Consider the following 14,266-nt stretch of genomic DNA (forward strand, 5'->3'; position numbering starts at 1 on the left):
AACTGCAGAGCCGTAGTTATAATGCCTATGCCATCGTTTATAAAGTTGTCTGCTTATTTTGCACATATATGTGTGCGTGTACGTACGTATGTATGTGTTTGGTATTAATTTGGGCTGTACCTGTATGTTCTGATGCATGCCTTTACAGTGGTAAATCGCACCCATTTTAAATTAAGGAGGTTTGCCATTCTATATAGAAAATTAGAAATACTGCATAGGCAATCTCATAGTCAATTTTGAAGAAGCCCTGACTTAGTTTTTTTGAAGCCTTTGTATAATTTGTTCTTTTTTTTCAGAACACAGCGAATGTTTCCTAAATCCTTGCCTTTCACTTCCTCCGATTACAGGTGCTAACGTCATTTTGAGTCATTTAAAATAGTTTATAAACTGCTTTTTAATTTTTTTTCCTGCCATTATAGATTTTAACATTAAACACTTATGACATTAAGAAAAAAATACCATCCACACGTTTTGACCGTATTTATTATCTATATAACTTTATATCTATTATATGTTTGATAGTATTTTTTAATTTTGTTTTTCGTTTTTGTAACAATTGCTATTAAAACAGTAATACAGTAAAAATAACGCAAGAGTTTACTAACTGTGCAAATTGAATATGCAGTATTTCTTTAAAGAGACTGATAAAGAATGGAAGCAAGTCAGTAATGAACCTCCTTAATCTAATGGCATTTTTCATGGCTCCCACTAAGTCTTCTCACATTAGCATGCATATGCATTTTTTTATTATTATTTTAGTTTTGGAATTTTTTTTAATTTACTTTTTCCTTTCTGCTCAAGCCTTTTCATTGCAATTCACTAGCTGTACTAACTCAGCACCTTGCCATGCTTTACGTTTTATTTTCTGGCTGATACTAACATACTCATTCCGCAATCTGCTTATTCTTATCCATTCTTTTAAATAAAAATTAATAAAAACAAATAAATTGAATGTTATTCCAAAAGCTGCATTATCCCAAGAGATATAATTTCCTTTTTTTTTTTCTTTTTTTCTTTTTTTTCTTTTTTTTTTTTTTTTTTCTTATTTTGTATCTGAGTTGAAGAAAAAAGCATGTTCAGGATCTAACTTCCATACTCAGCTTCTTTTCTTCCTTTTTCCCCCCCTCTGAAAAAAAGAGAATAAAAAAACCCAGCCCAAATAAATCTTGCCTGAAACATCCTGCTAGACCAGCCACAATGACTTTCCTCTACCTGCTCTTTTAAAAGGGAAAGAAACAGTCCTTTATAAAGGGATACTGCAGCTTTAATTGCAACAGCTAATCTCAAGAGTTGAATAAAATGTGATTATCACTTTTTTTAACTTTTAAATCAAAAGTCAATATTTTGCAATTAATAACAAGGACATTGATTTTTATTCCCTTTTTTATTTTTATTTTTTCCTTATTTTTATCTTTCTCGTTTTTCTCCCCTTTTCTCTCTTCCTCTCTCTCTCTCCCCCCTCTCCCCTTTTCTTTTTTTCCTCTCTCCCTTTTCTGCTCGCTTTTCTTGAACTCATTCAGACCTGAGCGCTCCTAAGAAATGCCGAGCGCGCTTTGGCCTTGATCAACAGAATAACTGGTGCGGCCCCTGCAGGTGTGTATAGTTTTCCCAGACTCGCTATGGCTGATTTGCAGCTGGTTTATTTGGTACTTTCCCCTTTTTTTTCCTGCCTTGTTGCTTTGTAGCTCTGTGTTGTGATCTAGAAGACACAAGGGAGTGGGACACTGCCATGAGTTATTGTCTCTCTGAAGGGTTTTGCTTTTTTTTTTTTTTTTTTTTTTGTTGGTTGGTTTATTGCCTTCCTCTTTGCTGCTGCTAGCCAAAAACCCACTGTAAAACAGCATCAGCCTTAAGCCCATCTGATCTATGGCTCAACCACGCTCCTGCCCTTCAAGCCTCCACCCAAGGAAAGTTGCTCCCAAAGCCCTTGATAACACGGCATTGAGTGCAGTACCAACACCGGACAGATGCACAGCGGTGTCGGAGATTTTTTTGTTTTCTTTTCTTTTGGCTCATTGTGAAAGTCCTGTTTTCTTTCCTGCCCTTGGTACGAGGGGAGATTACCAAATAAAACTGAGGTGATTGAAAGCTAAACGTAGCTGTAGCTAAGATGACGCAGACCGAATGAGCTCTATCCACCATTGTGTTGTATTTTTTGTGTTTACCTTATGCTAACAGATGCAAATACTCCAAAGAAGTGTCGGGCATTGTTCGGGCTTGACCGACAGAGTTTATGGTGCAAACCATGCAGGTATAATACTACCCATTAGGCCTTTGGGGAAATAAAAGCAATCTGTCCTCTTAGTGCATTTGTGTGATTTTATTTTTTTAATCTTTTTTCCCCACTCCCCACCTTTCTCTCTCCCACAGCATCAATTGCTAATAATCTTTGATCTTTGGAATTTCTTGCTAATTTAATGCCATTTTCTCTCTTTCTTTACCAATAACCTCTCCCTGGTGGTAGAACTGGGAACAAGAAAACCTGAAGTCCTAAAGCTGGCAGTTTTTTGGCATTTTTATTATTTTTTTCCAGATTGTCAGCAAAATGAATGTTTAGCTGGCCATCTATATATTGTCTCTCATTTGGGTCTATGTCCGCTGCCTCCAAAGGCTTTTTAAAAAGGTTCTGGGATCTGCAGCACTAGTGTTTTTTTCTCATAATTAGAGATGTAAAAGCCAGTGTTTACAGCTTATATTGCACTAATTTTTTTTGTGTTATCTGCAAAATTAAATAGCTAACTGTAGGCTTCTATGCCTCAGTAAGGTTTATGTAGGTATCTTTTTTTTTTAATGATCTGATGTCTTTTTTTTTCTGATTCCAAAAATACATTTTTTCTTAATTTTTTTCCCAACAAGTGAGCTGTAAACGCCTGAGCTCTAGACAAAACTAATTACAACTTTAGTAGGACAGTTTCCAGCATTAAAAGGAGATGAAAGACATCAGAGAGCCCAAATTTCGACAGCCCATGTTCTACTGGAGTTTAATTCCATGTATAACTCAGTACGTACTTCTTTCTTGGTGGAGGGATACCGAGTAGTTCTTTTCTCATTCCTTTTTCCTTATATAATCGCATTTGGTTAAATTTGTTGTTTCTTTGTTCTGATACAAGCAGTCTTTGAATTTGGAATATTATGATGGTAGGTATTTCAACCCAAACCACACTCTGTGTGTAGTGATTCCTCTCCCACATTTTCCCCTCTTACTCATGCCAGTCCCATGTGCTCCATCTCATTTAGAATGTAGATCAGACGTCCATCGTATTTTGTGTATGCACGCAGTCTTGTTTGTGCTTAGTGTCGAGGAAAACACGGATCGAGGGTGGTGGTGTATGTCAAAATACCAGATAAGGCACCAGAAATGTCTTCAATGGATTGCATATTGTCCCATCCGAGGCATGCTAGTACCGGGTGTTGGGGTCTTAGATATCAGTACCAGTACCTATGTTAAACAAGCTTTGAAAGCAGCAGTTTCTTCAAGCTTAAAAGAAGAAGGGTTCAGTCCAGAAGAGCTTGGTAGCCACTTCACTGTGTCAGGAGGCTTGAGCCTCATGCTAGCTAAAGACTCAAATGCTGTGTTTAGTTAGGCTTTATTCTGTGATTAGTTCACCACACACTATCAGCAGATACTTGTGTAGTCTAGAGATAGAGTATTTGAAGCATGTCAGGCTGTGTATGCCAAGTACCAGAACCGGGAGCACATCCTGTTTGTGTTGCTTTATCTTTCCCTAGCTGCTTAAATAAACAGCACACTTTCAAAACTACGTTTTATCAGCAAGGGGACTTTTTCATTCAGCCCGTACAGTGCTTATGTTACATGTGAAGCATAAACCCTCTCTTAACTTACGCCAGATTTTGGTCAGAAATCTTTGCAGCACATCAGAGATGACTTCAGTAGCGTAGCTGATACAGACTTACTGATGTAAACTGCTTTTCTTTTAGGTTGTGGTTGTTCGATGGTTTTTGGTTTGTTTGGATTTTTTTTTAATGCATGGAGGCATTTTATCACTAGGTATTAGAGTATTTCTCTCCTAGTTCTGGTCCTAACCATTATAACATTGCATTTGCTAGCATGGTAGCATTCTGTAGCACATCTTCACTAGATGCTGAAGATTGCTACCACAGTAGAAACGGAGACATCTTTGCTGACAGCAACTGAATAAGCCCTTGTCATCCTCTGTGGCTTTCACTTGTGGCAATTGCCGCATTACAGGTTTCCTGATGCTGCCCTGGGGCTAGTTTCAAGGGCAGCATGAGTGGAGTCAGGTCTGTTGGTGTTTGCCAGACTGATGTAGCAGTCGATGCTTTCAAAACAATGCACAAGTGAATAATCCTCACTAGTGCTTCTGAGGGTGGATATGTAGTATTTCTGTTCTCACTTTTAGGAGAGCAAAAGTGAAGCACAGAGAGTTTCGTGGATGTTTGCTTATTCCCCTTCACCAGAGTTGCTTGGTGGTGGTCTCTTCTGGTAAAATCTGGCTTTCAGGGTTTGGAGTTTTACCATCTATGCCTTCTGTCCCACCAAACCCTGACACATACATGACCACAGATAAGACATGGTGGGAATGGCACAGGCTGGAGAAAAATCCCCATCTCAAGCCATCATGATTGAAGTAAATGGCTTTTCAGACTAAAAGTGGCTACACTATTAAAGAGTTTAATATACAACAGAAGCAGAGGAAGCAATCTGCTCCTTTAATCCCAGTCAAAGGACAATTACTTCAGGTAGCAGACCAGTGTGTTTATTTTTAAAAAGGTTGTTGCCTATGCAGAGTCAGAAAGTTAGATAGACGTTTTAAGTCTGCTTTGCCATGGCAACTCTTCCATTCAAGTCACAGAACTTAAATAGTATTAAAAAAATAATAATAATTAATTTTTGTCATACTAGAATCAAACTGCCTCCAGTGGAATAATTAACTGCCTTGTAGGTTCAGAGCAATACAGTTGAATGGCTTCTGGACCATCATAAATGAGGCAGGCAGAGCTTGGGTATCTGCTTGCAAAATATTTTAATTTGGGGATGTGGGGAAGCCCTGCATTCTCCAGATTTTGAGAACCCACCTTTCCACACAGGTATTATTGGTGAGCTTTGTGAAGCAGCACTGTTCTGCTTTGTCACTGGAGCTGTACAGAAAGTCCAAACATGACCTGTGGCCCTGGTAGTGTTACACAGCTGAAGCTAGCAAGTGGTGAGACAGAGAAGAGGGGAGGGGAGAAAGAGCAGTGGAGGTGTCTTTAGCCAAGAGTCAGAGGCTTCCTGCATTGTTTGTTGACAGTAGAAGAAGTAACAGGTTCTGTTTTGAGCCCACCAAATTAATTCTTTTCTGTCTTTTAACATTGCTCTAATAAAGCATGTTTACAGTCTTTACTTGCTGTCTTCTATCTTTCTTTCTTTCTTTCTTTTTAACATTTAAGTTGCATGGTTGTCTTTAGTTTTTAGCATGTATTGATCTGCAGGCTAACGTGGTTAAAACTCTAATAGCCCTAACCCCCTTACCTTGCCATGTGGAACGTGGAGCAGAACCTGAGAGCCTGAGTCACTGAAGGAAGGGATGTCACATCACTGGTCCCTCACTGAAGCTGGTGGAAAGATGGGGTGACGGGGATGCTGTTCCCTTCCTGGCTATGGGACATGTTATCTCTTAGCTCCAGGATCAAGCTGGTTAGATCTCCCTTGCAGTTGAGAAGCATCTAGCCCCATTGCTTAGACAGCATACCTTGGTTTAACCCAAGTCAGATGCAGTTGCCATACGTAGGGGAGGACACTGAGGACCAGCAGTGGAGCTGAGGCACCTACGTGAGTGCGGAAGGTCACCCAGCAGCGTTCAGGTGCTGTGCCACACTCGGGCACTTCCTCTGATGAAGTCGCTGAGCAAGGGTGTGGTATCCACTGGAAGGGGCAAGCAACCTACTCCTTCACTTTGGTGGCTTTGTGAAGCATAGGTGAGCATCCAGAGGTTTTGTGGCAGAGCTGCTCTAGACAGACTTTGTCATATACTTCGGGCTGTGTGTCAGCAGTTCAGCACTTCCTGCGGACAGTGTGCTTGTGAGTAGGAGGGCTGGAGAGCCATCATTATTGGGGTCAAGGTGGCCACTGAACATCATTCTGCCAGATGCTGTGGTTGTTTGCCTCATTATTTCTGTCCTGCTGGTAGAATTGTCTTGCATATACTTGGCAAGGGAGATGGTGTGAAACTGTCATCTGTTTTCATTGCTCCTTTACATTATTAAGTGGACAGAGGGAGGAGAAAAGATCTCTGTCGGGTCACTTATTTATTTGAAGATGAGCGGCTCTTGTGAGACTCATATTCCCTGGTGTGAAATAAGCTCCATGTTGCTCCTCACCTTTGTACCTGTCGTCGTGCTCTTCACCTACTGAAATTGGATCCCGCTCTGGAGTTACATGGATGGCCTCTCAGAGGAAAATTTCCCAAAATGCAAGCGAGCAGCTTCCCAAATCTACCACTCCCCCTTAAAACAAAAAGTAAAAACTGAGTCGATTTAAAGCCACAACCTGCAGGCCATACAACCAGTTATTCTTGTTATTTTGGATCATACTCTGTTTATCCTGTTCTTTTCCTGTTTTTTCTTCTGTTTGCTTTGTTTGTTCGTTTTGTTTTTATTTCCCCTCTCTCTCATTCTCTCTATTATATATCCCTCCTGTCTGACTCTTAACATTTCTGGATTTGGTGTGGTTCTTAACAGAGGAGAAAGCAATGAGCAGTAGTTTGCAGCCATCCTTGCCTCCCAAGGGCAGTGCATCGTAAGAGACGACAGGTGACGCAGGTGTAGAGATAGCCCTGTTGAGTTGGACAGCGTTATGGGGCATCTTGAGATACCATCATCAATCCAGAACTTTTATTTTATAAGGATTAAATTTTTTTAATTTTTCTTTTTCTGGAAGAAAGTCAAGTTTGTAGATTAGCACAGTGGGCTCCAAACAAGTCTTACCTGATTTTCTGTTTATTAAAATGACTAAGGAAAGGAGGCGGCCTGAAGAGGAGGGGGACGAAAAGACAATTGGTGAACCCTTTCCCAATCTGTTAGCTGAGGGGAGGTTCCCGAGTGGGCTTGGTGCTGAGGACACCCCGCCAAACCCCCAGGACAGCGCATGGGGCTGGGGTGCCGCCCGCGCAGAGCCCAGAGTAGCTAATTGATGGCTCTTTGCTTTAGATAACTGTCTCCATCAGCATCTCTGCCCTTTATTCACAGATAACTCTCTCCCTGTTTCTAGGAGAAAAAAAAAGTGCGTTCGCTACATACAAGGTGAAGGCAGCTGCGTCAGCCCACCCTCTTCAGATGGAAGCTTACTAGACTCTCCTCCGTCCTCCCCCGCCATGCTCGCCTCCCCCTCCAGAGACTCGAAACCACAGACTGAACAAACGCAACCCCTCTCGCTCTCATTGAAGCCTGACCCGCTGGCGCACCTGGTCATGATGCCGCCGCCATCCTCGCTCGTCCTCGCCGAGAGCGCTGCGAGCAAGCCCGGCGCCCTGCCTGCCGCCAGCTGCCCCAACGGGGCCCTGGACCACCCGCCGGCCGCCCTCCCGCCGGCCGCCGCCGCATCCCTAGCACAGCCCTCGACGTCCTCCTTGCATTCCCACAGCTCGCTGGCGGGGACACAGCCCCAGCCGCTTTCCCTCGTAACCAAGTCCTTAGAATAGCTTTAGCCTCGTTAGCCCTTTCGGTTTCCTTTCGGGGGGATTGAATTCTGTTGGGATTTGGGGTTTTGTTTTATTTCCTTTTTATTTTATTTTTCTTTTTCCTTCTCCTCGTTGTCGTCCGCTGTTCGTCGTCGTTTCTCGGTTTCGTTTTTAATTCGTGCCATGTGGCTACATTAGTTGATGTTTTATCGAGTTCATTGGTCAATATTTGACCCATTCTTATTTCAATTTCTCCTTTTTAAATATGTAGATGAGAAAAGCCTCATGATTCTGCCAAAATTTTTATCAACAGCTGTTTAAAGTCTTTGTAGCGTTTAAAAAATATATATATATACATAATTGTTATGTAGTTCCAATAGCTTAGTTTTAAAGACTGATTTTAAAAATTAAAAAAAAAAAAAGAAGCAATTTTGAAGCAGCCCTTGCCGGAGGCATTGGTTCTTTATTATTTGTATTAAATACGAGCTTGCGAACCAATCATTTTACATCTGGTTTTTAAACCTTTAAGGGCACAATGAATGCGGTGCCGCTACTACTTCTTTTTTTTTCTTCCTTGTGTGAAACAACCTTTATTGTGATGTTACTTGTTATTGTTTAAATGTACAGAAACAAAGGGTTAAAAAAAATGTGTTAATATACCTTGTTCCATGGTGTTGTTCTTTTTGGGGGAGGGAACGCTACTCAACAATTAAAAGTATCACAACGCTATTGGACCAGTAGTATTTATTGCTTTAGAAATTGCTTGTTGTATCTGTATGTTGTCCCTTTTTAAATGTTTTTTTCTTCTTTTTTTTTCTTGAAACATTGTATAAAGGGTTTTTTTTTTCCCTTAGTGTAAGCATCTTATATATAACAACTCATTTGTACAAGGTTTTTAAGTTTATATATAAATGTGTATATATATATTTTTTCCGGGATTTTTGGTTTTGATTTCTTTTTGTGATTTTTTTTTTTTTTTTTTTTTTTTTTTTTAAATGGACATTCGCAGATGCATTTTTTCAAGGATCAATAGTGTAAAGAAAAAAAATTGCTTTAAAAGCCATTACACAGAAAAAGACTTGAAAATTTAGCAAGGGAATTTTTAGCAACGCTGTTTGAAAAATAGCAAGGTTCAAGTGTCTCCTGTTCAGAACTGCAGCTGAATCCCCTGCGACATTAGGACTGTAGGCTGTGTGCAAAATTTTTATGTGCCAAAACTCTCAGTGACTTTTAACTTTCTCCCGACAACTTTTTTTTTTTTAATGCTGTAATTTTTTTGTTCATCATGTTTTGCTGTGATGTTACATAGGTAGATATGTATGTAGTTTTAATGTCACCTATAACAGACGTGTTTGGTAGCAGATTGTCCGGAAAGCATTTAAAATGAAGAGGTATAAACCCTTAAGGGCCAAATTCTGTATATTAGATTATTCATAAAAGGAAAATCAGACTGCCACTTTTATGTACACTTACTACATACAGGTAGGTAGCAAACTTAAAACAAAAAAAAAACTAGGCATGTTGATGTTGCAAAAAACGCTGTATAAAGCTGAAAAATTGTTCATCTGTTCATTCAGTGCCATTGTAGTTGACATGAAGCGATTGTAAAACTGTCTCAGATTTTTCTCTGGTTTATTAAGATGCTAACTATAACATTTTTTGTGAATACTTTGAATGTTTCCTAACAGTTGTGATGTTACTGTTCCGTTTTATGCTCTTATTCCGATTTTCATTTTTAATGGTTTGGAAGCCATTTTTTGTAATGAATAAATGTTCATGCTGTACAGTATCTGTAGCATGCAGTTCTGGATTAATAAAAGCAACTTAGTATGTGCAGAGAATGACTTGTCAACTCATTTATGCGTTGACTGCATTTTACTCTGGCCAAAAAGATTTGCAGCCTGAGTGGAAAACTTTCTCCAAAAATTTTTTTTAAAATCATGGCAAATTGCAGACAGCTCTAAGTTGTGAGAAGTCCTGTGTTTCCTCTGGGTTCCCATGCTAGCACCTGCTAAACTTGTTTTGCACTACCCTTCTCCCTTCTCATCACGTTCCCTCTGCTCAAGCAAATGGCACGTGATTTGGCAAAAGGCAGATGGCACGTGAGCTAAAGTAATGTCATCCCTCTGTGTGAAGTGATCCTGACTGGGGGACGGGAGACCAGGGCTGATGATACCTATAGTTTTAAAATATTTTTGTTCAACCTGGTGATCCCACAACGCAGGACTGATGCCCTGTAAAGGACACACAGGATAGCGCTAAATAGTCAGAGTCCTTGTGCTGGCCTTCGGGTTTCTCTCCTGGATAAATCTTGAGTCTGTTTTTCAATATATATTTTTTTAGATTTTTTTTTTTTTTTAATGCAATGAGTCCTTGCAGCACAGTCCCTGCTCAGCGCTGAGCATCCAGCATCCACCCGACAGCAAGACCTGCAGATGCTGCGGGGATGAGAGTGAACTTAAATGCAGGAATTTTTATTAAATGGTTGATTTGTTTGGGTTTTTTAAACTAGGGATTTAAGCTTTGTAATTTCCAGGAATCTCTTACAAGTGGATAACCATAACCCCAGTCATCATGGAAAATTTCAGCTGTAGTAATTTCTACAATGGCACTCGAGGGCAATCAGATGCAAAGGTCTCAGAGCAGGCTTGTTCCCTGCTGTTGCGCCAGTGTATTGCTCGGGTAATGCACTTCAGTCAGTCTTGATGGACTCTGTGGGAAGGGTAAGTATTCTTCTTCGCATGTGAAACTGGGTTAAGTGATTTTCTGCAGAGACTTGAGAACAGGGCCATTTTGGGAAGCACAGCCCCAGTGCTGAGACTGTGCAGTTCCTCACTGTGGGGTCCGATAAAACCAAAACTGTCTGCGAAGTGGTTGTCGTAGCTGCAGAAGGAATTTGCTTTGTAGAGGGGCCGGGAAGTACTGGATGAAGTACTAAATAATGTTTAAACAGAATATATAGTACTTAAAATTGCTACCACTATTTAATGACTAATTTAAAAGGCAGAAGCCTTTTTTTTGTTTCAAATGTGTTACAGGATAATAATATACATGAGTATTGCTTCGTATTTCCTGTTAGAAGTTTTTAAGTCACTGTGAATCTTTTACCAGGCTCCATTTATCTCCCCTGATCCAAGGTCTGATGCCGTTTCTGTTGTGGTCTAACACAACACTCCCCTTGGTTTCAGTGGGACGTGTCCCCTCATCACCTGCGACAGGCATGTGGGCAGTGCGGTGGGACAGGACTCTGCGATGGGGAAAAGGATGTTACTGCGAAGCCTTTGTGGAAGATGCCAAATCTTGCTGCTGTTGGTAGCCAGCAAATTGAACGTGATACTCAAATGACTCTCCTGCTATTTAAGGTTTCTAGGGAATACTTTTTCTTTCTTTCTCCTAAACGTTTTGATTCTTGCTAGAGCATGGCCATCCATCAGCCAGACACATGTGCTGCATCTCTGCTGGGGATAACTGCTCTCTTCTAATGTAAAACATAGTGCTCCAGAGAGATCTTTGAATGCCATGATTCAAAGGAGACACCAATAAGGTATGATTCATATGTTCAGCAAAACAGTGTGTTCTTTGCTCGCTGCTTTATTAGTAAGCCTGTGGAGAGCAGGGTCCAAAAACACTGCTCCTGGACAAGCTGGTTTTCCTTCTCTGTGTGCGATGAGAGAGGCATGTGTTCAAAAGTTATGTTGAGCAGAACTTGCAAGTGGTGGATAACTCGTGCTGGGAACTCTTGTCTGCTGTGGAAAACTGGTATATTCCTAGGAAAGCAACGGCTTTGGTTTGCTGTAGTTTGTGCATTGGCTGTGTCCATTGACGGGCTTACACCTTCAGATTTGCCTCCAAATTTCCCTTGCTTAGAGGACCTGATCTGTGTCAAGGCTCCTGGGAGAAAATTACCATTTTTTAAAATATATTCCCTTCATGCTCAGGAGTCACAGCCAAAGACCCCATCAGACCAGGTACCCTGGAAACATGGTGGAAAGACAGCCCTTCCCGAACACTATAGGTGTAAAGTAAACCAGGGGTATGGCCTGGTCACCCTGTTCACGCCCCAGATCCACACAAGTGAGATCAACCTCCACAGCAGGGTGGTGACAAACTGGCACGCTCTGTCCTTGTACGGGGCTGCCACGAGACAGCATGGGGCCCTTTGTACAGTAGGTAATTCACTGTAGCTATTACTTCCATCTGTTTTTATGGGATAAGGCATGGAAGCAAGTCAATGTATTGCATGTTCAGGAGACATTTATTTTCCATTAGTTTTGTAAATCTCATTTTTCACTTAGTGTATGGAATTTTAAAAAGTTTAAGCAATTGCTGACTCAATAAAGCAGTGCCACATGGTTTTAAGCTTTGCTTAAAAAAAAAAAAAAAAAGGAAGGAAAAGGCATGAAAAAAGAGCAATCTTTAGAGGTATGTTCATTTCATTAGACCATAAAAAGATGTAAGGGGAATTCACAGTAGAAATGTTGCACGGGCCATCACAACAATCATGAAAGCAAAAAATAACAATAAAAAAATTGAACGTGTGTGACAGTGCTGCCCAGCTATGTCTGGCACACACATAGGAGTGCTTTACCACCTAAGACTGGGTAAAGATTTTGGGAGAGATGCTCCAGCTAAGGAGTACATTGAGTACAGAACCAACACTGAGCTTCAATTGTATCTGTTGGACAGGAAAACTAAAGCTTTAGGAGCCTTAAAACTATGAACATGCAAGTTTGCTCAGAGATTGTAGCAAACGCTGTATTATAAAGAAAGGATAGATAGGTACTTTGGCATTCTTTTTAAGACGTTCTTGGAAAATGTCTTGAGACTTTTAAGGCAGATCAACCACAAGTGAACGCATCCCAACCACCCATCATTGTCAATAAATGTCACCAGCCTGTTTTAAGGATTCTCTGAGGACAAGAGTCTGCCAACTCCTGGACTGATTTTCTTCAGGGATCAATCCAAAATATTCACTCATGACTTGCACCCATGTTCTAGGACCTGCTCTTTTTCTGAGGCTGAAAATACATTTAATTTGGGGTGGGGAGGTGTTAGCCTGGACCTCTAAGGCAGTGGACATCATGAAGTCATGTTGTCTGTCCCTCTGTTTGACCTTCTCCTGACAATTCTTGAATCATCTGGCATTTGGAACCAGATTTGACAGCGGCAGTCAAACTTTTGGAGATGATAAAGTCCCTCTGAGTTCCAGGGAAATCTCTGCCGGCACTGAGAAGAGAGGCTTTCCAGATCCACTGCTGAAGAAAGGCAGGGAGAGCTCAGCTGTTATCCATTCTCTCTGGCAGCGTCCAGATGGCCAATTATCACACATCTACTTCTGGACCAGCATCTGCGCTCTCCTGCCCAGCTGGCAGGCCAAGAAGATTAGGTAGGAGACAAGGAGAACATTGGGGTGTTGGAGGGAACAAGGGACATGGAAGAGAGTTAAGAGTATAGGGAAAACTGGAAATACTGCAGCTGCAATATGTAACATTATGTAAGATTGCAGCGGGGAAGCAAGGGCAGTGGAAGGACAATGGGGAGACAGGAGACACATCTGCAGAACACCGGGCCTTGCTAATGATACTGCTCACAGAGCAAAACTGCTCTGGAAAAGTAGGCGCTGTAGTATCTCATTCCTTGGACATGTTGCTTGCACCAGCTCGCCGAGGAGAAGCACATGCCCACCTGGGAGGTACCTGCTGGCAGGTCTCTGGCCAGGCAGGCTGCGATGCCCTGACCTGCCCCCCCCATCTCCCCGGGGAAAGATCTACAGGGTGAGAAAGGCTCAGGGTATGTCCACAGCCCTGCAGCATGGTGAAGACCATAGCTGGGTGTGCACAGCAAGAAGGGTGTTTTTCTTCCAAAAAAAGAGAAAAGATACTATTATCTTATTTGCAAACAAGCCCATTTGTAGTAGCTGATTCCCAGGCATTAGCAAACACCCTGGTTTTAATCTTCCTCAGAAAACATCTCCTTTGCTCCCTTATTTTGTGTTCCCTTTTGTATATGCTGCTGGGGTATTTTTGGATCTAACTATATCTTTTTAATCTGTTCCCCCCCGCCTCTTCTCAGCCCCTGCTGCCTCCCTGCCTGCTCCTCCTTCAAACTTATATAATGGCACATTATACAAAATAGCTAAGCAGGTGGTATTTTTAAAGACAGTGAGTGAGCATTTTTTTGGCCTAAATTTGGAATGAAACAGATGGATTTTAAGACTGTGCTTTTTCTATGAATAGTAACCGTTGTTCTCCACTGCCTTAAACACCAGTTTCAAGACCACCTCCAGCAACCAATCAGCACTCCGTTATTTAATTATAACAAAATTCTTAGCTCTGTCTGCTGCTGCATGGGCAAGTGGGGGGCACTGGATCAACTTCTGGAGCCAGGCAGACTTGCCAACAATAATTTTCCTTTTCCCAGAGGGCCGAGGGGGCCTGGAGCGGGTTCCAAGTTCCTCCTAAACTGGCTGTTCAGTTTGGGCTCCCTGACAGAGTGCTTGAAAAGGGTTATAGAAAGGCAGATAAATGCACTTCTTGTTGCAAGCTTCCCTGACAAGCCAGGCCTCCAGAACAGTGATCTCATTCCTGCCTCATTATTAGTGGTGCCAGATTTTTTCCATTAACAGG

The 14,266-nt window shown here is 41.5% G+C and overlaps 1 protein-coding gene across 13 annotated transcripts in view; it reads left to right on the forward strand.

Annotated features, from left to right (window-relative positions):
* TCF7L2 (transcription factor 7 like 2) overlaps positions 1-9,481 on the forward strand; it is a 140,552-nt gene extending 131,071 nt beyond the window's left edge. For 4 of the 13 annotated variants that reach the window (XM_026851444.1, XM_026851446.1, XM_026851443.1 and 1 more), the window contains 3 exons: positions 297-347; positions 1,521-1,593; positions 7,232-9,481. In XM_026851444.1, the coding sequence (XP_026707245.1) occupies positions 297-347; positions 1,521-1,593; positions 7,232-7,661 (554 nt within the window). In that variant the 3' untranslated portion in view covers positions 7,662-9,481. Of the gene's footprint in view, positions 1-296; positions 348-1,520; positions 1,594-2,178; positions 2,252-3,113; positions 3,140-7,231 lie in introns of those variants that run through there. The other 9 variants (XR_003398718.1, XR_003398719.1, XM_026851451.1 and 6 more) reach the window with 9 other exon arrangements.
* Positions 9,482-14,266: the final 4,785 nt, after the last annotated feature.

This window comes from Athene cunicularia (assembly GCF_003259725.1).
Source record: "Athene cunicularia isolate RWA chromosome 6 unlocalized genomic scaffold, athCun1 chr6_part1, whole genome shotgun sequence".
Taxonomy (NCBI): Eukaryota; Metazoa; Chordata; class Aves; order Strigiformes; family Strigidae; genus Athene; species Athene cunicularia.